Source organism: Lemur catta, chromosome 11, assembly GCF_020740605.2.
Source record: "Lemur catta isolate mLemCat1 chromosome 11, mLemCat1.pri, whole genome shotgun sequence".
Classification (NCBI taxonomy): Eukaryota; Metazoa; Chordata; class Mammalia; order Primates; family Lemuridae; genus Lemur; species Lemur catta.
In genome coordinates this window covers 32682959-32708412 of record NC_059138.1, presented here as the reverse complement: position 1 = coordinate 32708412, position 25454 = coordinate 32682959, and the positions used below count along the sequence as shown (strand labels likewise).

The window sequence follows — 25454 nt, the reverse complement described above, 5'->3', positions numbered from 1 at the left end:
GCTACTTAAGGCGCCGTGGCCTCGCCCGCCCCGCCTTAGCTCCCGCGCTAAAGAGAAACATGTGTCGTTTCCGATCACAGCTCTTCACGGGGATTTCTGCTGCCGCCACCGCCCACTCTTACCCCCGCCGCTTCTCGCCTCTGTTGTTAGCCGAAGACTCGCCTCTCAGCCGGCCGCCGCACAGACGCACGAGTAAAAAGTGCAGCTCCATCGGCTGATCCTCGCTAAGCTCTGAGTTTAGGCGGCACTGGGCGTCCCACGATGCCGAAGAATAAGAAGCGGAACACTCCCCACCGCGGTGGCAGTGGTGGCGGCGGCGGCGGCTCAGGGGCAGCTGCAGCGGCGGCGGCAACAGCAGGTAAGGGGGTATTCCCAGCGCCGGCGTCCCGGTTGCCGGCGGGCTGGCGAGTCCCCAGAGTCTCGCGGTGGGAGTTGTAGTTCTTCTCGCTGGCACACGCTTGTGTCCCTGGGGCGCGCGGTTTGGGATTGAACTACAATTCCCAGCGTGCCCTGGGCCCCGTGCTCGCGCGATTTGGGTCTGGCTTGCGAATCGGACTCTGGAGCACCGGCCATGGGGGCAGGGAGGAGAGGGTCCTTGGGCATGAGTGTGCCGGGCAGGGGGTGACCGGGAGCTGGAGGGAAGAGGAGCTATCCTCAGAGGCTGCTTCGACCTTTCCTGAGCTCTCCCTGGCTAAGGGTGGGGTAGAGCTCGGAGTTGTGTCCGTGCTGTCACTGGCGGCCTCTGATCCTGGGCTCCAACATGGAGTTCTGGGGAATGCCACACGTCCGGCGGGTTTGGACCGGCCCTTGCGTCACGCGGCTTGGGTATCGCACAATGGGCCCGGGGTGACGCAGAGGTACCCGCGTGGCTTCCTATCCCGCTGCCTTCTATCGCGTCGCGCGTGTCCATCGAGCCGGGCGGAGGTGTCGGAGGCAGGAGGCCACTGCCCCACCCTAAGCTCTGCTCCTTCCCCTAACTGGCACCTGCAGAAGCCCCCAAACCCCAGGCCCAGTGCGACCAGCGGAGGCGACCTCCCACTCCCCGGGGAAGAAAACGCGTTTTCCTTTGTGCTGCATTTTATAGGTTCTCTGCAGTGAGTCCCGGGTAGGCAGGGTGATGAGGCGCTCAGGTTGCAATTGGCTAAAAGTTAGGGGTTTTGTGTCCTTGCTACAAAATTGAAGCTTTTCTTGGATGGGTAGGTGCTTAACTGAATTTATGGTTCTCTGCTTACTGACCATATGGTTAAGAAAAAAAGAACTCCAATCGGAACGTCCGTCTGCTAGACACCACGCTAAACTCGAACGAGTATTAAATAAATTGGGTAGAGTCATCTCGTTTAGTAGGTTTTTTTTTTTTTGTTGAGAATATGAGTTAAATATTGGAGTATCCTCAGACATTATCACGTAGGAACCATTAGCCATTAGATTTTTGTTGATACAGTTGCCACTCTTTGACCCTCCGAAAGATATACCTTTGTTCATTAGAAAAGTAACTGTGGCACTTACTTAAAGATTTTTGGAAACTGGCATTTAAAAAGCTTTCCTGTAAGACTTAAGGCATCACGAAAACTTGTGATCGTGTATTAAACATTTACTAATTAACAATAGGGAAGGATTGTTATAAAAGCAACTTTTCCCTTTTCTTTAGATGGCTTTTTATTTTGAAAGCTCTCTCTGTTCCTGAAATTCATTCTTTATCAAGATGTAAAATATGTAGTTTGTTGTGGCATCCAGTTGCTTCTGTGTGGATTGAGGATACTTCTTACCTCTATTTTGGCTTTTCCTCATCTGAAGTCAACATTTGCATTCTTTCTAGAGAAGATCCTTATTAGTTTTATTCTTAAACTACCTTTTGTTGGTGAAGTGGAAATATGGAGAAGCAGCAAGCTACAGTCATTTTGAAGATGGTATTGATATTAGTAATGGCCTCCTTGAATCACACACAAGCCTTTATTCCCTCTGGAGTGTCTAGGCAAGCCTCCTTCCTTGTACTTTACCTGAGCAGAACTCTGGTGGCTGTGAGGGTATTTCAACACTGAATTTTAGCATATACAAGCATTTAAATACCGATTTTCAGCATATATAAGCAAATGGGAAAAGAATTCTTTAACTAGTTTATAAAACTATACATGCTTTGATATCTTTGGAAGTTTATGCTAGAACTCATTAACTGCAGTTGCCTCTCTCTAATGTGGAACTGGGGAACATTATGGGGGTAAGATTTACTTTTTTGTAACTTTAACTTGGTCTTCTCATGTGAATGTTTTACTTATTCAATAAATAGTGAATAAACGGTAGTTGAGTAGAAGAGATGGAAAATTGGCACAAACTTTTGCTTACTTAAAAGAACTTACATTTTTGGTATTTTTACTTTATTTTATTTTTTTTTGAGACAGAGTGTCGCTTTGTTGCCCGGGCTAGAGTGAGTGCCGTGGCGTCAGCCTAGCTCACAGCAACCTCAAACTCCTGGACTCAAGTGATCCTTCTGCCTCCGCCTCCCGAGTAACTGGGACTACAGGCATGCGCCACCATGCCTGGCTAATATTTTTCTCTATACATATTTTAGTTGGCCAGATAATTTCTTTCTATTTTAGTAGAGACGGGGGTCTCGCTCTTGCTCAGGCTGGTCTCGAACTCCTGACCTCGAGCAATCCGCCCCCCTCGGCCTCCCAGAGTGCTAGGATTACAGGGATGAGCCACCGTGCCCAGCCCATTTTTGGTATTTTTAAATGACATCTAGAAGAAATGAGAGTCAAATGAAGTCTCCACTGTATAACCAAATTTTCTTCATCACTTTAATAGGTTTTCCATTAAAACTGTTTATTTTTTAAGTTACAGAAGAGTTCTGGAAAGCTAATAAAATATAGAAGTATGCATGCCTCTGTCATAGCACTTAATTTTAAGAGAGCATTTTTAAGAACAAAACCTAATTAGTAAGCTCTCTAGAAATAAGAACTTTATGTGTCTAGACTGCCACCTTTTTTTTTTTTTTTTTTTTTGAGACAGAGTCTCACTCTATTGCCCTGGTCTGTAGAGTGCTGTGATGTCAGCTTAGCTCACAGCAACTTCAAACTCCTGGGCTCAAGTAATCCTCCTACCTCAGCCTCCCGAGTAGCTGGGACTACTGTCACACCGCCACCACGCCTGGCTAATTGTTCTATTTTTAGTAGAGATGGGTCTTGCTCTTGCTCAGGCTGAGCTCAAACTCCTGAGCTCATGCAATCCTCCCACCTCAGCCTCCCAGAGTGCTAGGATTACAGGTGTGAGCTGCCACGCCCAGCTTAGAGTGTCACCTCTTTAATGATACTTAGGATCACTAGGTGGGTGAGTTTGACCTAGATAAGTTATTCATACAGGGTTCTTTCTCTTTTTTTTTTTTAACCTCTTTTCCTTGAGTCTTGGAAAGAAATTATTAAAACTGATTAAAAGAAGGGAGCAGAGTAAGAGCTACATAGGAATACTCTTAGAAATAGGCTGAATATGAAAAATAAAAAATGTGAATTGTGAAAAAATGTTGATTAAGATTAATCAGATTATGGAATTTCAGAATAGCCAGAAGTTTTCAGATAATCCCAACATAAAACAATGATGAATGTTTCAGGTGAATCATGTCCCCGTTGCCCTGATTTGATCATTGTATGTTGTGTGCTTGTATCAAGATGTAACATGTACTCCATGTATATGTACAATTATTATGTATCAAAAAAATTAAAAAAAAATAAAATAGCATTTTCAAAAAAAAAAAAGGTTAATCAGATGACACTCAGCTACTGCCATGACTTCATATCATCAAGACGTTGAAGATAAATGCTGAAATAAAGTATGATGTTGTAGGTCTTTGTTTATTCTTGTCCTAAGCACTCTTAAGAAATTTTGGGATCTTGGCTTCATTACTTAATCTTTATGGTTTACTGGTTTGATTGGCACTGCTTTGACACTAAGCAAGCAAATTGAAGGCCACTTGCTTGCTCTGTTAATTTAAAAATCTGCTCAATTCTGTTTTGATTTAAAAAAAAAAAGAAAAAGGACAAGCTCCATTAAAAGAAAATACTAACAGTAACAGCTTTAACCTTAGAGGGTTTAAAAAAAGGTAGTAAATGACTTTTTTGAACATAGGGACCTAGTGATATTTGATGCAATCGTTGATTTTATTGATAAGGGAAATTGCACTCAAATTAAATCAGGTAACTCAAGGTCACTTTTGGGGCAGAATTTGGGACTTAGTTTAACTCAGTGCTCAATGTAATTTATGACTGGGCAATCCTTTCATTAATACAAAATCTCTAAGTGACTATGCATTTATTCCTTAATGAAGTTGAAAGAAAGATTCTGGTTTAAGAAAATTTTTTTTTAAGTAACGGAATTGGCATTTTTAAAGTCTTGGATATGTAGTAACATTTTCTTTGAAGATAATTTATCTGACAGGCTTTTATACTGTATCTAATACCAAAATTTATGGTAAAACTATCCTCCCTTAACTCCTTAATTCCTCTTAACATAAAATATGCATAGCCTAACAACCCATTCACCAGTTCATGTTTACTAAGCACAGTCATTGTCATTGGAAAATATATTTGTCTTACTCATATGATGATGACATAATTCTCTATTTCTGCATCTATTTTTATTGTCTTCATCATTTGAAATCATGACTTAGAAGTAATTTTTTCATCTTTCATACCAGTTTTTGTATCATCAAAACTGTTAGATGATTGGTCTATTTCTGAAGTTGATGTGTTTTGTAAGTCGATGTGCTGAAATATATGTTAGGTGAATTGACTTATTTTAGGAATATTTACGTATTTTCTTTTGTGATAATATCTCTTTTAAAAAAATAAGTTTGTTTTTATTGCTGGATTTCTCTTAAGTAAATTTAAAAATTCCCAAGTTAAATAATTTATATATATGGCAATAAACTCACCTGCCTCTTTCCTTTTTTACCTAATAGGTGGCCAGCATCGAAATGTTCAACCTTTTAGTGATGAAGATGCATCAATTGAAACAATGAGCCATTGCAGTGGTTACAGCGATCCTTCCAGTTTTGCAGAAGATGGTATGAGTTAAATTTAAATTTGCAACTTCAGACAAAAAGTTATTGTAGTTGGAGGAATTCTTATAGCTAAGATACATTATTACTTGTTCTGTGTATTTTTTTTTTTTTTTTTACTTAAATTACAGTGGTTGGTTTATATTATTTTTTAGGACCAGAAGTCCTTGATGAGGAAGGAACTCAAGAAGATTTAGAGTACAAGTTGAAGGGATTAATTGACCTAACCCTGGATAAGAGGTAGGAAATACTGGAAACCTCCATTCTGGGTGAGTCTGATTGGCTAGATTCTCTGATATAGTAATATGTTTTTCCTAAAGCTTGATTTGTTTACTTTGGATGATTTAATATTTCTTGTTTCCTTGAACTTTTAATGTGGGTAGTAGCATGACAGTAGAATTTTAGATTGATTCAGATTAGTCATTGTTCTAGCATAATTGCACATCCATATCTGTATTTGATTATAATAGAAATGGATTTGTTGAATTAAAAAATCTTCAACTAGAAATGACAACTAAATTTTGCTTTAAGCTGCTTGTTCATTAGTTTTGTTGCAGACATGAAAATGTCTTGTACATTGAAACAATACAATATTATATAGTTATTTAAAGTTGTGGCTATCAAACTAATAAACAGAAAAAGGCTATGACATAAAGCAGCTTAAAGTGTTTTGCATAATAAGGTGAGTTGTAGGTGAAAATTATATTTTTTAAAAATGGTTACAGCTTGATGACAATTAGATTTAAAACTATAGGCAGAAAAGGCTTAGAAGGAAATTGTTATATTTTAAAAAGTCATTGATTGTACACTGCAACTGCATCTTTTCTCTCTTACATTGTGTTTCCAATAGTGCGAAGACAAGGCAGGCAGCTCTTGAAGGTATTAAAAATGCACTAGCCTCAAAAATGCTTTATGAATTTATTCTGGAAAGAAGAATGACTTTAACTGATAGCATTGAACGCTGTCTGAAAAAAGGTAATGCCCTTATTTTTGAGTCACAGGCATAAAAAAAATAAGGAATTTGCTATTTAATACCTTTTTGCAGTAATATTTGTTAATGGCACTAGAGCGCTGGCCCACTCTTCCAGCTTTCTAATAGTCAGGGAATGCCCCATGCTTGTTGTAACACAAAATGAAACTTGGTAGAAACTTTGTTTATATGATAAATAGCTTGAAACTAGTAAGGATTGAGATGGATTGTTATCCTTTGTTGTATCAGAAGAGATGATTGCCATCCTCTTGTTACATCAGAAAGGCTTGAAAGCATCTGTCAGACATCAACAAAAACTATTGTTAACAAAGCCATCCTACTTCATTTTTCAAAAATTGAGAAAGTATCCTAATCATCTAGATCATTTTCCCTTCCCTTTATTTAAAACATCGGTAGTACCTGTAGATGACATCATTTTTAGGATCTATCCCTTGGAATATTTGAATTCTAGAACTTTATAATAGAGATTCTGGAATTCATATTGTTATAATGATAGAACTTTTAAGAATGAAGAGAGTTTTTTTTTTTTTTTTTTTTTTTGAGACAAAGTCTTGCTCTGTTGCCCGGGCTAGAGTGCAGTGGTGTCAGCCCAGCTCACAGCAACCTCAAGCTCCTGGGTTCAAGCAATCCTTCTGTCTCAGAGCCTCCCGAGTAGCTAGGACTACAGGCATGTGCCACCATGCCCAGCTAATTTTTCTTCTGTATATATTTTTAGCTGTCCAGATCATTTCTTTCTATCTTTCGTAGAGATAGGGGTCTCGGTCTTGCTCAGGCTGGTCTCAGAACTCCTGACCTCAAACAATCCTCCTGTCTCAGCCTCCCAGAGTGCTAGAATTACAAGTGTGAGCCACCGCGCTCAGCCTGAAGAGGTACATCTGAAATGCTTAAGAGGTTAATTCAAAGGCTACTTGAGCTCTATTTATACGACTACATTAAGGAGTTGGAAGGCAGAAATCAGCTTGAAACATTATTTCGTTGAATCTTTATGGTACTCCCTTAAGATAAATATTAATCTCCATTTTACAAAAAATGAGGAACGCTGTTTAGGGAATAGAAGAAATTGATGGCTGTTTGGCTAGTAAGTGGGATCTAGGATTTGAGTGAGATGTCCGTTTCTAAACTCCGAGCTCTTTAACCTCACTAAGTTTATAGCTTAAGCCTGGGGCATAAGGGCTTCATAAATGGTAGACGCTATTTTGTAATTGAACAAATTTGGGAAATTGCTATCTTAATAAAGAATACTGAAAAGACTTTTATCATAGTTGCATCTTGTCTTCTGCTGTAGGTAAGAGTGATGAACAACGTGCAGCTGCAGCATTAGCATCTGTTCTTTGTATCCAGTTGGGCCCTGGAATTGAAAGTGAAGAGATTTTAAAAACTCTTGGACCAGTCTTAAAGAAAATCGTTTGTGATGGGACAGCTAATATCCAGGCTAGGCAGACTGTAAGTATAAGATTTTTAAATTTATAGATTTATCTAGGCATGACACCCAGACATTCTGATGAATAATCTAGGGATATAGTATTTTTTAAAATAGATTTTTATTAATATTTGATTCTCATGTGTCTTTTAGTAAGTAGACTTAATATAACAGTTGTTTTCTTTTTCTGAGATTTCAAAGAGCATCCCATGTAGAGCAAATTTCTATTATCTTTGCAATTGAAAATTATATACTGATACAAATATTATATTGAGTTATTTAGGGTGATTATAGAATAATTTTGATTAGAACTTAAATGATCTAGACACTTAATATTTATTGGATGGATATTTTTTATTCTGAGAAATGTAATGGTCTTGGGCCGGGGGAGGGGGTGCTGCTGTAGCCAGTAGTCTATGAAAAGATGAATGCTGTATTCATTGGGTAGATTTGGGTAGATGTAGAAAACTCTGAAACTCTGACTTGTGAAATATTCATCTAGTTTTGGGTTTTGAGAAAGATTTCATTTATTAATTGTTTGATACTTAGCACTTGTAACACTTGACTTCAGATTTTGGGTTTTTTGGGGTTTTTTTGTTTTTGATGTGCTAGTAAGTGATTTAAATAATCACATGAACCATGTTTTTGCTGTACTGTATCACAGAAGCATCTGAGGTGGTCTTAGTGGATTTGGAAAATAATATGTGAATCTTAACCTGTTTTTTTTTAACCAGTGAACCAGTTTGAAGTTGGAAACATTTTAATACTTTTAATATTGATTATTCAAATCAGCTTCCTCTTTAGTATTACTTAAGGTAACTGACATTATTAATCTTTATATCAGGTAAACTCTAAAATCTTAGTGGCTTAGTGAAAGTTTATTTCTTGCTTATATCACCACTTAATGCAAGTTGGCTGGAATCCCAGGCCTCCATCCTGTGGCTCTGCCCACCTCTAGGTCCTTTTCATATGGCAGCTAGGTGACAGGGTCAGGCCAAAGCATATCATTTCTGCAGCCAGTTCCTTGGCTTACCAACTGTATGGAGGCTGCAAATAGTCTGTTTGTCCTGGAGGGAAAGAAATAGGAGTTTGGCAACTTCATAGTAATGTCTGTGTGCTCCTGTAGTTATTGATCCTGAAATATTTAATTAGCTTTTGTTACTTTCCTTTTTGTTTCCCTCTTTGGGGTGAATTTGTGCAAGTTTTAAATCATGCAGGACTATGGGTGTATTTTTGAAATCTTAGAAAATAATCTTCTGGGTAGATATTTGGAGAGGTCACTTAATTTTGGTTGTATGTAAAGTTGTTATAGTCGTTTACAGGCATTTTCTTCACACTTCTGACTTGCTGTGATTTTTTTTCTTTAAACTTGGGAGAATCACATTAGCAGATGGAATCCATATTAAAATGTAGGCAGTCCTAATTTTTAATCTGCCATTTCTCTTAGAGTCATCAAAAGGAGAGATGTGGCTTTGCTTCTGCTGCTTACTTAGGAGAAGGAATTACAGATCGAAAATTTCTTTTAATGCTTAGGCTACTTTTTAATTTTAACAATGTCTAATTTTTACCAGTATTAAATATTGACAATAAAATAGTGACACCAAGCAGATTAATATTACAAGAGTAATGGTCCGTAGAACAGAACTAGCTGAAACCTGGGCCTGATGCCCATGGTGACTTTAAAGACTTAAAGCTTTAGTGGTACTTGGAACAACATGAGGGAATAACAGAATATGGAGAAGAGGGAAATGAAGAATAATAAAATCTGAGATTACATATCCTGTTTTCACACAGATTAATTTGTTAAAGCAAATATTCTGAGAATTAATGGCTCCTGTTTATGTTTATGTTGCAAGCAGATTATATATAAGTGTGTTCTGAGTGTGTTTTGTTAGGTAAGCTTTACCTTTGTAATCTTAGATTGTACTCACTTGTTTAGCCCTTTTTTCCCCAACAAAAAGCAACTGAAAGATTCCCAACCTCTTTATAACATACTTCAAAATGAGTGAAATCTGAATTAATGACATGCTTCATTAGGTGGGAAGTTTGAGTACAATTATTTAAATTTTATGAGGTTTCTGCTTCTGTGTGCTTACTTCTTAGAAGCAGATTTCTTGTAGAAATTTTTGTGGTAAAGTCTTCATAAAAACAAAAGGGAATATATAAATGGTTTAAAAGCCTAAAGGCTAGTAGCAATCTTAATGTGTTTTAAAGATTTTTAGTAGAGTGGGCTTTATATCAAATGTCTAAGCTTAATCTCTATCTTTGAAATGCAGTTGAAGTTTGAAATGATGTACTAGGCACCTGTATTGCATACAAAAAGGAAATGAGATAGTTCACCCTTTCAAAATGCTTTTCTCACATGGAGTAGGAAAAGTAATAATTTAAATTATAGACTAATGGAGCTGGAATGGGTTAAGAAATTATGTACCTCATTTGCACACACTATCCTCTTTAGTTTTATAGATTAATAAAAGAAGACCCAAGAGGAATGGAATTACTTTCTTAAAGTCGTGCCATGAATTTGGTAGCAGAGCTTGGGCTGAAACCTACTTCCTTTGACTCTTAGTCTAATATTCTTTCTCTTAATATACTATGCTTGGGACCTAATATAGTCATGTTGTTGAGAAAATTTTCTCATTGTGTTATAAAAGCAGGAAGATGTAGAATTAATAAGAAATTACAGTCATTAATGTCCATATGTTTTCTGGGTTTTTTCAGTGTGCAACTTGCTTTGGCGTTTGCTGTTTTATTGCCACAGATGACATTACTGTAAGTAGAGAACCTTTGACTACAGTTATCTGCAGTTATTTCTAGTTTAAGATGGTTATCTTACCTCATATTCTTATGCATTAGGAGCTATATTCAACTCTGGAATGTTTGGAAAATATCTTCACCAAGTCCTATCTCAAAGAGAAAGACACTACTAATGTTATTTGCAGCACGCCTCATACTGTGCTTCATATCAGCTCACTTCTTGCATGGACACTGTTACTGACCATATGCCCAATCAATGAAGTGAAGAAAAAGCTTGAGATGTATGTATTTTTAGTTTTGTATTTTACAAAAGCACCATTTAGTTGACATAATTGGTTGCATTCACATAGTAATGACTAACTATTTTCTAGGCATTTCCATAAACTTCCAAGCCTCCTCTCTTGTGATGATGTAAACATGAGAATAGCTGCTGGCGAATCGTTGGCACTTCTTTTTGAATTGGCCAGGGGACTGGAGAGTGTAAGTATCTAATTGGCAGAGGAAAAAGCTTGTGTCCCAAGTCCCATTATTCCATCGTTACCTTCACAATTAAGAATTGGATAATAACTTTGGAGCATGGCCAGCTTGAGAACCTAGTGATTGATTTCCCAGCTTCTTGGCAGTGGCGATATAATACTTCTGAGAGCATAAAGCAGTAGGGGTTGGTGGAGCAATATTTGAGTTTAGTTAATTAGACTTAATTTTTGCTATCTATAGAAATGAAGTTTAGGGATGCTTTACTACTCAATCAAGAGAGTTTTGTCTAGTATAATCTTATGGATATGCTTGGATTTAGGTAATTTAGGCATGTGGTGCTTCATGGTAATTATCAGGCAAATGAATAAAATACTAAGTGAGCATGGGTTTGGGATGAGATGAATTCGGTCGCTATTGTTTAACTTCTCTAAGCCAAAGGTAGAAACAAACATTGCCCTTTAATCTGCTTTGCAGTTCCACTGCCCAGTCACGATGTGTTACCATAGCTTGGTTCTCGAAGGTATTTGAGTTTGTGGTAGTTTGACCAGCTGACCTAGTTTGCTCGGTACTGTTTCAGTTTTAGCACTGAAAGTCTTGTGTTCCAGGAAACCTTTATCTCAGGCAAAGTGGGACATTTGGTAACCCTAGTTTGTGATGTCTATTCTAAGGATTGCTAAAAGAAAGGAATGCCTCAAGTCTTACCATTGGAAGGAGAATTTGTTCTTAGATAAGTGGTAGGGTGCTGATATTTAGAATTGAGCAGCAGCTTTTACTGCCCTCACTGAATCCATAGACATTTATCATCACCAATAAATACAAGAATGATCCAGTACGGAAACCCAAATATATGGGAAATGGATAACTAAATAGGCGCTAACTAACTGAATAGGAGATGTTACTTGCTAACCTTGAGTCTTACTCTGTTGCCCTGGCTGGAGTGCAGTGGCACAGTCTAGCCCATTGCAACCTCAATCTCCTGGGCTTAAGCAAGCCTCCTGCCTCAGCCTCTTGAGTAGCTGGGACTACAGGTGCACATCACCATGCCTGGCTAATTTTTTGTAGAGACGGCATTCTCACTCTTTCTCAGGCTGGTCTGTATCTCCGGACCTCAAGCAGTCCTCCCGTCTCAGCCTCCCAAAGTGCTAAGATTACAGGTGTGAGCCACCTTGCCCAGCCTCTAGATGCTTTTTAATCTAAGGAGAAAAACTATGTTTCTAGAATGAAACTTTCTCTGCAATTAAAGAAGTTATTTAAAAGTGAATAATTCCAAGTAAGATTAATACAGTGATCTGGGTTGCCTGCCATATCTAGTCCTTCACATTTCGTTCTAGGCCTGTGTTTAAAAATGTTAGTCTTTTAAGATTTATATGTGTGAAAATTTATGTCTGTCCCCAACCCGTCCTCCCCCAGTTTTTTTTTTTTTTAAGTATAGCAGGTAGGAATGGAAAGTAAGTTAATGCTGTCAATAGCTAATGATTCTCCTTATGTGAGAAATTGGATTCAAATTTAGCAATCAGTTTAATTTTATTGAGCTAGTTAATGGCTCCTTAACCTCAAGGCACAGAAACCAGATGTCCCAATTTTTAATCTTATGTTCCTCTACTGGCTAGAAATAGTAATTTATTTTCTTTTTTTCCCTTTGAAATGCATCGTAAAAGTGAAGTAATAATGCAATTTAAATTATACATATTGGATTTGTTTGTATAAATAAAAATGCATTATTATCCACCTATCTTTTATTCTCTGATTTAATAAATCATGCAAGATAGCCAGGAGAACTCATCCAACCATGTTTAATTTGATTTAAATCCTTGTCCAAAGTCAAAAAATGAACTGGGTTACAAAGCAGAACCTAGTGTTTTTTTTTTTTTTTTTTTAAGTATATAAGCTTTTTATGTGTGTGTGGGGGTTAGTTTTAGGGTGTTCAAAAATGAACAAAATCAGGATGTTGATGAAATACACAGGCAGATTTAAAATAGCAAATGAGTAGCATTGAATTATTCAGAGGCTTTTGGTAACAAAATTAATTTGTGATGTTTTTAACCTTGAAATCTAGTGATAAGTTGAATTTTGCTTTGAAGACTTAGAGAAAAACTTCTAAAGAGCTAACTTTTAGGTTGGATTTTAAAGAATGAATCAGTTAACTATTAGCAATAACTATTTGTTCAAAACTGAAATTTGGATTTATTAATCCTTTGTGAGAGTTTTCCCAGTTTACTGTATGTGTCTGCCATGTAGCCAGGTAGGTAAGAGTGGATGCTAGAGCTATGCCTCCTAGGTTTAGATCTCTCGTCCACCCTTACTAGTTGCATAATGTTAGGCAACTTCTTTAGACCTTCAGTGTGCTTTAAAATGGAGAAAATAATAGTAACTACCGCATGGAGTTGCTGGAAACACATGATAGATACAGTGTGTTAGTTGGCTATTACTCTTTATGTATTGATTGAATTGAGTATTGCTTCCCCCCGTTTGGCCATAATCTACTAGTGGCCTTTTAGGAACTGTAGGATAACAACATAAGACAGACACTATTTGGTGCACAGAATTACAGATCTTGAGGGTCACGTGATGTGCTGGTCCAAGCCTGACTGAGTAAAATATACCAAAATGTAATATAGTTAGACCTTCCCCAATTCTTCCTGGTCCATTCCCCGCCTGAGTTGACAGGGGAAGTGCTACAGTATAGAGAGAGAGAAAAAAGAATCCAAAGACTAACAAGCAACACACTCTTTGGGGCTAAATCTGAAATCACTTAAATTTTATACTTCAGAAGGGGCAACTCTACATTCTTATTTCTTGCCTTTGTTTATAGGATAACTGACCCTGTGTAAAAATATCTCCATACCTTGACAAAGATATCCTGCCTTGATTAGCAGGGATTGAAAGAAAGAAGTCTTTATGCTTGAGTAGAGTCAAATAAAGCCATTCTAGAGATAACGTTCAGCACTTTGCAGTGAATTGGGGAGGGATCAAATTTTATTTTGTTAGACTTCCTTATGATTTTTATTTCTTTAACACTTAGGATAGCTATCCAAGGCCCAGCTTATTTTCCTTACAGTCAAGTGCTCCTGTGACTTCCATATAGAAATACTAGTTTTGGGAATGATTTTTTTATGATCTTAAGTATCTCACTCTGTCTGCCTAAACCCTTCCAGAAGTTTTAGGTGGTTTCATTTCATGCTAATTCCATTCAACTTTTGAAACCATTTAATTTATTATAGCTGGTTTTTTTGGCATGAAATAATTATCTTCAGCTGATGAGTTTGTTGTAATTATATTGTATTAGATTGAAACAGGCTATATCATAACAGCTATAACTTAATGGTTATTTATGTGCTGTGTTTTATATATTTTAAATATTTTATTTAATCCTTGTATTAATAAACCTATGAAATGTGGGTGGTATTAACTGTCATTTTACGTAAGAGGAATCTGTGACATAGATTGCTAATGTAATTATGCCTAAGGTTGTATAGATCTAAGTGTGGATGCTTGTGATTCAAACTTGGATGTCTTGACTACGAAACCCATGTTTTATATATGACTCTAAAATGCCTTGCATAGGTGTAATTGCTACACAGATTTTTAAAAATGTAAGTTCTATGTACCTCTGAATCTAGAATATTTTTCTCAAATCTAGAATGCTTCAGAATTTATTGGGCAATTTACATTTACTATGTTATTTAATCCTTAAAGCCATCATGTGGGAGGGTGGATATTCTTTTTTTACGGATGATAAAACAGGTACATAATTTTAAAAATTTGGTATAGTAAGTAATAAATCTGAGTTCTAATCCAGGACTTTTGGTCCTGTTGTGTAGTAATGACTATGTTGCTTTCTTTTCATTATTGATGAGAGTTAAGATATTTATTTGTATCGCTGGGAGCCCATTATTTATTTGTCCCAGAGTATACACTTTTATTATATACTTATTGTATAATTATTTTGAACTCCAATAAATAGGCCTTTGGATGCTAATATGGACTATTTTTGTTGTGTGTTACAGTTTCTTTTTTTTTTTTTATGCCTAAGCACTTGATGGAGACTTTTTCCTGAAATATTTAACATTTCCCCAAGTTTTAGTATATTGAACTCAGTGATTCACAAACTATAAACTAGATGGAGTTTTATCCATTGCTAAGATCATATTACAGTAGAGCTTCTTAACCTTAGCACTACTGATATTTTGGTCTAGATAATTTTTTATTGTTGGGGAGTATGGGGGTTGTCTGGTACATTGTAGGATATTTAGCAGCATCCCTGGCCTCTACCTGCTAGATGCTAGTGATACCTCCCTCCCCCAGTTGTGATGACCAAAAATGTCTCCAGATATAGCCATATGTCCCCTGGGCGGTAAGATCATCCCTAGCTGAGAAGCACTGGCAGTGGTTCCCAGTTCTTAGAACAAATTAAGGTAATGTATAGAATTTTCTTAAATTTTGGTTTATTCTATGTAGGTTTTTTAATCTTTTATAATTTTTTTTTGGAGAATACTATAAAAGAACAAGTAACAAGTAGCCAATAAAATGAGTATGAAACTGGCAATCCCTGAAATATACTTGTTTCTTATAAGTAAAACTATCATCTTGTTATAGTGGAACTAAATTTATTAGAATTTAAATATGGAGTTCAACATAACTTGGGTCTGTTTTAACACCTACTCTGCATCTTATTAGCTGTCTCTAATTCAGACATAGGAGGTTGAATTGGAACATTTGAAGAAAATATCTGAGAAAAGTTAAGAATATGTATTCTAAAATATTGACAATAAGAAAATATTTATGTACTTAAAAGCTATAATATCTGTCACATTAATTTCAAGCTTATGTTCTACCAGTGTAATGATCTTTTTCATTTTAAACATTGAATCACATTTATACTTCTTGAAATTAAATAATTATATATGGTTTGCAGAATGGCCAGAATAAGAGTTGCTTTTTTTAATGGAATAAATTAAATGATTATGACCTCCAATGTAAAAAATGTTAAACAGGTATGAATAACTAGAACTGGAGATTGCTCATCTTCTGGCTTTTTAGTAAGAAGTATCTGCTCTAATTTTGGTCAGCTAAATAAGTTTGAGTTCATCTTTTTAGTTTTTAATGTGGCTGTAAAATGTAGTTAGGGAATACAAGCACCCCAAATAAAGAGACACATTAAATGTATAGCTACGTTAACTGTAGGAAGGAAGCCCTTTAAGCTCATAGCAGATTGTAATACGTTCTGTAGCCTCCCCCTAAAAAGGATTAGAGGATCTTCCTGCCTTACATAATTTCATCACCTGAGTTGTGTGCCTGATGTAAATATTTTGTTGCTTATTTGAAATATGGCAATAAATTAGAAATTAGAGTCTTTAAAAAGCATTACTGATAGCTTGCACCTTGGGAATAGGAATAATTGGAATTCTCAGAGTATGTAGCTTGGGGACTGGGGAGCCCAAGGGTAGAAGCTATATTGGTATGTATGTATCTGTGTCTCAGTGAGCTTATTTGAAATCCCAGTAATGTCTTGTATACAGTGGGAACACAAAAAGTATTTGTTGAATGCATCTAGATATACTTGCAAGGGGAGTGTTAATGGTTTTGCTGTAGTGTATCATCTTGTAGGCAGCATTTCTGGATTAAATTTTTGTATGATAACGTAAGTGTGTTTAGGTGTGTCTAAATCTCTAAATAGCTTGAAGATTTATGTTCTATACAACTGGGTATTTTCCAAAGGCAGGCCGTGTTTTGTTAGCTCTAGAAGAGGACCAATAACTGATGAAATAAAATTGCTTTTATTGACCAGGACTTTTTTTACGAAGATATGGAGTCTTTGACTCAGATGCTTAGGGCTTTGGCAACAGATGGAAATAAACACCGGGCCAAAGTGGACAAGAGAAAGCAGCGGTCGATTTTCAGAGATATCCTGAGGGCGGTGGAGGTAGGCCTCTTAAATGCTGTAATAGCCTCTCATTTTGAAATTGGATTTTAAATTTGAAAGGCTAAACTTGAAATTTGAGTCATTTTGTTGATTAAATTTCACCTTTGATGAAAGTGATTTCCTCATTTTAAGACCTAGCAGGTTTTTAACAACATAAGTAAAGACAAAATTTAATGCTGATATGCAAAGGTACTTTTTTTTTAGGTTTAAAAAATATAAAAAATACATAATGATAGAAGTGTATTTCATTTTGGTGTACTTGACATCTTTTAAGCAGTGGTGCTTAGCACATACATACTTAATACAGTGTCTTTGTGAATATAATAAATTATTGCCCACTCCTCAGTCTCCAACTTAACTTTACCTTTAAGGAAAGACCTTTGTGATCATTCTAGGAAGACTAGGTGCTAAAAACCAAAATAACAAAACCCAGCATCTTACTAAGGCCACTGAAAGTCATTATCTGATGCTTGAATTTCTTCTGTAATCCTCTAACCTGTTTCAAATCTATATGGCAAACAAATTGATTTAGAAACCTTCAGGGATTAGACTGCAGGGTTGATGGTTAAAATTGAGCTGTAGGGTAAGGGTAGTTTCAACTGTGGAGTATACTGAAATCTTTAACAGTTGTTTTTGGTTGGCCAGGTAAGAAATATTTCTTGCATTTAAAGTATGAGTATCTCAGTTTATTTCTATCTAATTGGGCAGCTCTTTTAAGTATATCATCGGAGTGATTCAACTTGATGTGTATATGGAAAAATGGGAATTTAAACCAGAGATTCTAAGGCCCCACCTCAGGTCCAGTTTTAATATGTTCCAGTGAATTCTCATATGTACCTTCTTCATTTTATAATCTACTTTTAGACTGGGCTTGGTGGCTCATGCCTATAATCCCAGCACTTGGGAGGCCAAGGTAGGTGGATTGCTTGAGGCCAGGAGTTAGAGACCAGCCTGGGCAACATACTGAGACCTCATCTCTATAAAAAATTAAATTAGCTGGGTGTGGTGGTGTGTTCCTGCGGCCCCAGCTACTCGGGAGGCTGAAACAGTGGCTGAGGTGGAAGGATCGCTTGAGCCCAGTAGTTCATGTTTACAGTGAGCTGTGATCTGTCACTTCACTCTAGCTTGGGTGACAGAGCAAGACCTTGTCTCTTAAAAAAATAAGAATAAAATAAAAATTTCAAAAAAAAAATCTGCTTTTGATAGAGCAAAACCTAGGATATAAATTAGAGATCCTCTGGGATCTAAATGTTTTAGTTAATGCTGACTCTAATTGCATTGCAGTAATATTTTAATATTTACTCTAGATTATAAAATAATAATATAATCTTTTTTTTGTTTGTTTTTTTTTGAGACAGAGTAGTCTCACTCTGTTGCCCGGGCTAGAGTGCCATGGTGTCAGCCTAGCTCACAGCAACCTCAAACTCCTGGGCTCAAGCAATCCTCTTGCCTCAGCCTCCCGAGTAGTTGGAATACAGGCATGTGCCACCATGCCCGGCTAATTTTTCTATATATATTTTTAGCTGTCCATATAATTTCTTTCTATTTTTAGTAGAGACGGGGTTTCGCTCTTGCTCAGGCTGGTCTCGAACTCCTGAGTTCAAACGATCCGCCTGCCTCAGCCTCCCAGAGTGCTAAGGATTACAGGCGTGAGCCACCGCGCCCAGCCAATAATATAATCTTAAAAAATACCTCCTAACTTGAACAGATATCAATCTTAAGAATTGAAATTGGTCTTATTAGTGTGACAAGTATCCATAAATTGAGCAAGCCATTTCTTTTGAGTAACTATAAACTATTTCTGTATTTAGATTTTTTTGGATACTGAACTTTCCCTCCAAAGATGAGTCCTACATTTTCTGATAGACCTGATTTCAGATTTTCTATCTTGATGCATCTCCTCTGAGTAGAAGGTTGTAAGGGTCACCAGGACCTGACAGACCCTATTGACAAGCCCCTCAGCTAAGGCCAGCCAAACACTCAGTACTGATTATCCTGAGGAAGACAGGAGTGAAATCTCAGCGTACACCAGCATTAACAGGCCCTTTGTCCCTCTACTCCTCAGGCACTGCCAAAAATGGAAGCCACTACTTTCCTGTAGTGATCTGCTCTCCAGCCCTTCCCCACCCAATTCTCTTCTCGTATTAAAGTACCTCCCTCCCCTTCCACTGGGGCCCCTCTTCCTCCAGCCTCTGCTTTGGTGCATCTGCCTGAGAAAGGCCTGCCCTCAGAGCCTTGCTAAGAGTTCGTTCTTCTTTCTTTTTTTTTCCTGGAACCTACCTTTCCCTGGAAGGCCCTGCTTCCTTGATGTGTCTTTTCTTTTCATCTAAAACCTTTCTTGAAGCTCTTATATTCCTTAAATCAGCAAGCATTTAATATGTTAGGTGCTTTGCCTTATGATGGTTTTCTTATTTCACTTTCATTATAGCTCTTAAAAAATAGAATAATCTTCTTTTTTAAATGAAAAAATGGGGACCAAAGGGTTAGATAAAGAACAGAAAATAGCAAAGATGAAATTTGAACCCACTGTACTGTGCTGTTTGGGCGTGGCCAGCTGCTGCAGATGGGTCAGTGAGAGAGTGAAGAGTTTCAGTGAGATCTATCAGGGCGTTGGTGACCTTCGTAAGAGCAGCTTCAGTGGCGTGATGGGAGAAAAGCCAGACTGAAGTGGACTGAAAAGCGAATGGGAAGTGAAGAAGTGAAGATGGTGTGTCTTGACTATTCTAAAAAGCATGGCTGTAGTGGGAAGAGGAAGAGAGTTGATAGCTGGAATGTAGTCCTGGATTGTGGGAGGGGTTGTTTTGTTTTATTTGCTAGAGACAGTTTATGGGAGAAGGAACCAATAGAGAAAGGAGCATTTGAGACTATAGTCTGTTCCTCAGTACCTGTGGAGGATTGGTTCCTGTATCTCCTGGAAAAAGGCTGTACATGTTCAGTGCAGACAGAATTTTTTTTTCTGGAATATTTTCAATCCCAGTTGGACAGAACCCACAGTATGGAGGGCAGACTGTATAAGTGAAAGATTGGGATTAGCCTTGAATTGGAGGTAAGGGGGTCTGTTACCTACAGGAGGGAGGAATAGGTGAGGATACTGCTGACTTATAGAAGATGGGTGGGAAATAGAGTTCTTTCCTGGTATCTTAGGGTTTTCTGAAATAAGAAGGTTGAATAATAGAACTCCGTTTTTTTGAGTTGCTGTTATAAACCAGGCAGTCACTGTGTGCACCTCACAGACAAGCTCTTTCTTATACCTCTGGTAACCCTCACATATGGCATAGGGAAAAAGAGCCCCATTTTACGTGCAAGGGAGACTCAAAGAGGTTAAGTTACTTGCTGAAATCACAAGCCGGCGAGTGAGTCTAGATTCGAGGTTCTTCTCTACTACATTACATATTGTGTCTGCTGAGTGGGAAGGGCCCGGGGAGATGTGGGGAGGGTGGTTGGAGTGGTCTTGCCCCTTCATGTTCCATCTCCTCCTCCCTCCTGTCCCTGTGGCAGTCAGCTCCTCCCACCCTGGTCACTCTTATGTGTTCATGATTCATCAAAGAATTAACCAGCCAGTTTTTTTTTTTTTTACCAGGTCTTGCCAGTATTCTTTATCTATTTGGAAAACCTAATCCTGTATTTGTTCCACTGACTTTTATTTCCATTTCACTGGGCTGCACCCCCCTCCTACTCCTATGGTTATACTTTACCATGGTCTTCTGGCAGAGCTGTCCCAGCACTGAAATCTTAAACTCAGGTGTTACTTCTTATTTTTATAAAAAACCTAACCTGAGACCTCTTGAAGCCCTCTAGTTGCTAGTAGTGCTGGTCTTCTTTTTGCTTGTTCTGTTAACCCCATTTATCTTCACTTTGTTCCTTAGATCCCTGCTGCCCAGCAGTTCACCCACGGTCTGTGGTGCCAATTTGTCTTTTCCGACTGTTCTACAACCTTCTTCCCATTCCCATCCTAGACCAATACAAACACCTGACCTTTTTTTCAAGTTTGTTGCATGCTATTGAAATTTTAAAATTTTCACATGTTTTTGCCATTAATATTTGTTCAAACTCAGTTGTGCCTTCAGGTCCAACACAACTAGACAAATTCTACACCCTTACATAAAGGATAGGAATTTTTAGTCTGTCCACATCTCAGGTATGGAAGTATCAGTTTAAACCATATTGATCATTTATCTCAACATTTATATTCTGTTTAGAAATTATGTTTATGTAAATAAAGTCCCTTTGGGCCATTTTAGTGCCTGTGATAATTTTGGTTCTTCCATTGGCTAGGAACGGGATTTTCCAACAGAAACTGTTAAATTTGGTCCTGAACGCATGTATATTGATTGCTGGGTCAAAAAACACACCTATGACACCTTTAAAGAGATTCTTGGATCGGGGATGCAGTACCACTTGCAGGTGAGTGACATCCTTTCTATAAGTTTGCTTAAATTAGGGAACAATCTTGAATGTAGCTCACTTGATTGACTTTTGAAGTTAATTGATTATCCAGAATACTTCTACTTGTGAGAAAACTGTAAATTTATTGTTGAAAGTATAATTGAATAAATCTGAAACTGTTCTTTATTTTCTTTGTATTGTGTCAATTTGGTGGAACATTATTGCTATCTTTTGTATGAAAGCATATAGCTTGACATAGCTTTCATGGATTCAAGGCATTGGAAGGCAATTTGCTTTTATACTAAGAAAAAAAATAAGTGATCTAAGTTCATATTTATAGTTTACACATAACTTCTATTAATCAGAGTCACTTTATGCAGTAAAAAAGTTAGAACACTTAATATTGATCCTTGTCACCTTTTTCTTTCACATAAGTCAAATGAATTCCTTCGCAATGTGTTCGAACTTGGACCCCCAGTGATGCTTGATGCTGCAACACTTAAAACAATGAAGATTTCTCGTTTTGAAAGGGTAGGTTTTGTTTTTGTTTTTAATAGAACTAAATGCTCCAAACACTAGTGGAGCCAAAGCTTGATTCTGTTTGGTGACGAGAACTTAGCTGTATCTGCCTGTACATGGAGTTTTAGATTTTCATTACATTACACACAGAATAGCTGTACTAAAGGTGTAGAGCTTTACTGTGTTGAGAGTGTAGAGGGCTTTAATGAAATTTTTTTTAGCTATAATCCTACTATCTTAACGTAGAAATTATTTTTATTTTTTGTTTCTTTTTATATTATGGAGTTTTTATACTTAAGAATAAGTATTAGGCCGGGCGCGGTGGCTCACGCCTGTAATCCTAGCACTCTGGGAGGCTGAGGCGGGTGGATTGCTTGAGGTCAGGAGTTCGAGACCAGCCTGAGCAAGAGCGAGACCCCGTCTCTACTAAAAATAGAAAGAAATTATCTGGCCAACTAAAAATCTATATAGAAAAAATTAGCTGGGCATGGTGGCGCATGCCTGTAGTCCCAGCTACTCGGGAGGCTGAGGCAGTAGGATCGCTTAAGCCGAGGAGTCTGAGGTTGCTGTGAGCTAGGCTGACGCCACGGCACTAATTCTAGCCTGGGCAACAAAGTGAGACTCTGTCTCAAAAAAAAAAAAAAAAAAAAAAAAAGAATAACTATTTACACCGTGCTGCTTTTGTACCAGGTCATAATAGCCCACTTAGTGGAGTGCCAGACTCATTTTACAATGAGGAAACTGTTCAGAGAGAGTTTTGTAACATTAAATAGTAATATCATATTCACTTAATATTTCAAAAATGCCTTAATTATATTTTTGGGTTTTTATTGAGGTGAAATTCACCCAGTGTGGATTATTTTGAGTACAATTCACTGGCCATTTTATTAGATTCATGATGTCATGCAGTTGTCACCTCTGTCTACTTCCAAGTATTTTCATCACCTCAAAAGAAAACCCTGTACACATTAGCAATCACTTCCCATCTGTCCCTCCCCCCAGCCACTGGCAACCACTAATCTGCTCTCTGTCACTGTGGATTTACCTATTCTGGATGTTTCCTATAAATGGAATCATACAACATGTGACCTTTTGTGTCTGGCTTTTTTCAGTTGGCATAATGTTGTCAAGGTTCATCCATGTTGTAGCACGTATCAGAGCTTCATTCTTTTTTGTGGCAGAATAAATCTGTTGTATGGATATACCATGTTTGTCTAGCCATTTATCAGCTGATGGACATTTGGGCTGTTTCCACCTTTTAGCTCTTGTGAATAGTGCTGCTGCAAACACATTCCCATATGAGTTTTTGTTTGAACATCTCTTCAATTTTGGGAGGTATTACCTAGAGTGGAATTGTTAGGTCATACAGTAATTCTGTTTAACTTTCTAAGGAACTGCCAAACTTTTCGTAGCTGCTGTACTATTTTTCGTTCTCATCAGCAGGGTTCCAATTTCTCCACATCCTTACCAACACTTGTTTATGGTTTGTTTTTTATTTTTAATTGTAGCTGTCCTGATGGGTATGAAGTATTTAATTAGATTTGTATTGAACCTTTACATTTTATTAGTTTTATGACCACATAATTGTGGGGTATTTTAAAACTTTTTAATAAATACTAATATTTTTACATGCATTTCTCTTTTGAATTATTTCTTTGAATAAATCCCCTACATGAAAATACAGGGTCAAATTAATGACTTTTGATATGTATTACCAAATTAGCTCCCAAAGTTATTCTATTGTATTTAATTGTCTCCAGCAATGAATGAAGGCATGTAGCTGTTATAGATTTGACAGCATTGGATTTTATAATTTTAAAAATTTATTAAATTGGTATTAGAAAATGGTATCCCATCACTTTTCTCCTTGTTATTTTAATTGATAGCCAGGTAGGACTTTTGCACATTAGTCATCATTTTTCTTAGATCAGATTAAACGTTGATGCCCTTTTCACTTTTTTTTGTTGGATTTTTCTTGGTATTTTACATAGTGGGTTAATTTTCTTAATATAGAATAGCCATTAACTACTTTATGCATTAATTTTCTCCTTCATTCTTTGTTCGGGTGTTTTATAAACATTTAAAATATTTATAGGGTCAAAATATTTCATTTCTTTGCTTTGTGATTTTTATCTTTTTTCTCTATTTTGTAAGAATATCTTAAGTCTTACTGATCACATATATTTTTCTTTTCATTTCAGCACTTATATAACTCTGCAGCCTTCAAAGCTCGAACCAAAGCTCGAAGCAAATGTCGAGATAAGAGAGCAGATGTTGGAGAATTCTTCTAGATTCTTAGAACTTGAAGACTATTTTCTAATTTCTAATTTTTTTTTCTATTTCTAATGTATTTAAACTCTAGAGACAGTTTTTATCTTGGATTAACTTAGATAACTTTTGTAGTACAGGTTATATTGCTTATAATTTAATGTATAGTATTGCAAATGGCGAGTTCTGATTATTGAATGTTCTTTGTAAATATAATCAGTAAACATGAATAAAATGTTTGTAATGTTTGATCACATTCTATTTATGAAGAGAGTTAAAATACACTATTTCACTTTGATTTCATGATGGGAAAAATTATTAGCCAAATTTTAATTTCTTAGACTGTGGTTGTCAAAAATACTGATTGATTATAATGATATGTACATACAAGGTATTTAACTTAATATCTTAGACAAGAGTTCTAGATACAATTTTTGGGATCTAGTTCCTCTGGAAAAGCTGCTGTATTTTAAATTTTAAATGGAATGTAATTGCTTTTTAAATCTTGTCACTGGGATCAACAAAAGGAGTTTTACCATGAGACCTCACAGCTGCACTTAACGGCCATTCAGTTCAGCTATTGGGAGTTCATGATGAATTAGCATATGCCAGAAAGGTTGCTAACCTTAACTTCTGAGAGCAGTAACACTGATTTTATCTGCTGTATGAGACTTTGTGCATTTTATTTTGAAATAAAGATCTTTTCACACTGAAAATCCTTCATTTCCATTAGAAGAAACATTATTTATAGCTTTGAGATACAAAGTTCAAAGTGACCAAGCCAGGTTGGAAGGGAGACAAAGCCTTATTTGTATAATTTGAAAACATTAAAATAGGTGGAAGAAATGTAGCAATATATAATTGAGATTCAAGTTACTAACTTTTAAGAATATTGCTGCTCGGTTGCCCCTATGAGGTATTTTTATTTTATGAAAAAGTTGTCAGCATTTTGACAATGCATTAAACTTGCAACATGTGCAGTTTAGAGGCCATAGACTGACTTTGATATCCTTGCTATAGAAAACAGTGAGGGCTGGGGAAACATATACACAGTAGAGAGAAGTACCCAAATCATTTAAGGTATCTTTTCCAAATGAGTGTTCCTCCTCTCCTACATCCCTGACAACTCCTGGAAGGTCTGATGTCCCCCCTGGGTGAAAATCATTGGCCAGTTTGTGGAGTCACTTGCTGAGTTCCATCCCTCCCACAGTACAATGGAAAACAGAATCTAGAACTTGGATTTGTATGCTGTGGTCACTTTGTCATATTCCAAATGGATTAGAACCATGGAAAAGAGATTGCAAATAGGAATTTTTTTCCCCTACATCTTCAACTTCATTTATATATACATAATTTTAAATAACCAATTTTTATTAAAGTGTTAGGTACATAGTTTAATAGTACTTCAAGGTGTTTGAGGGAAAAAGCCCCCAACTCTATCCTTTTCCATTCTCCAGTCCCATCCGAGTTTTTTCCTATCTCCTTGGTTTCATGTTTCTAAATAATAGGCTGATGCAGCTGTTTCTTAGTTTATTATTTTTAGACATTTGTCAACTTCCTATTAAGACAAATGAAGACTTCTTTTTTCTTTTCCCATCCTGATATTTTTTTTGGTTAAATCAGCATCATTGTTTGGATTACTTTGATTATATTTGTATGTTCATTG

General features: G+C 36.9%; 1 protein-coding gene across 1 annotated transcript; it reads left to right on the top strand.

Annotated features, from left to right (window-relative positions):
* Positions 1-24504, top strand: IFRD1 (interferon related developmental regulator 1). The gene is made up of 12 exons (XM_045565384.1): positions 1-358; positions 4949-5053; positions 5203-5287; positions 5898-6022; positions 7324-7481; positions 10180-10230; positions 10315-10496; positions 10587-10695; positions 16481-16615; positions 20891-21019; positions 21437-21532; positions 23722-24504. The coding sequence occupies exons 1-12, from the start codon at positions 262-264 to the stop codon at positions 23809-23811; spliced, it is 1362 nt and encodes a 453-aa protein (XP_045421340.1). The 5' UTR covers positions 1-261; the 3' UTR covers positions 23812-24504.
* Positions 24505-25454: the final 950 nt, after the last annotated feature.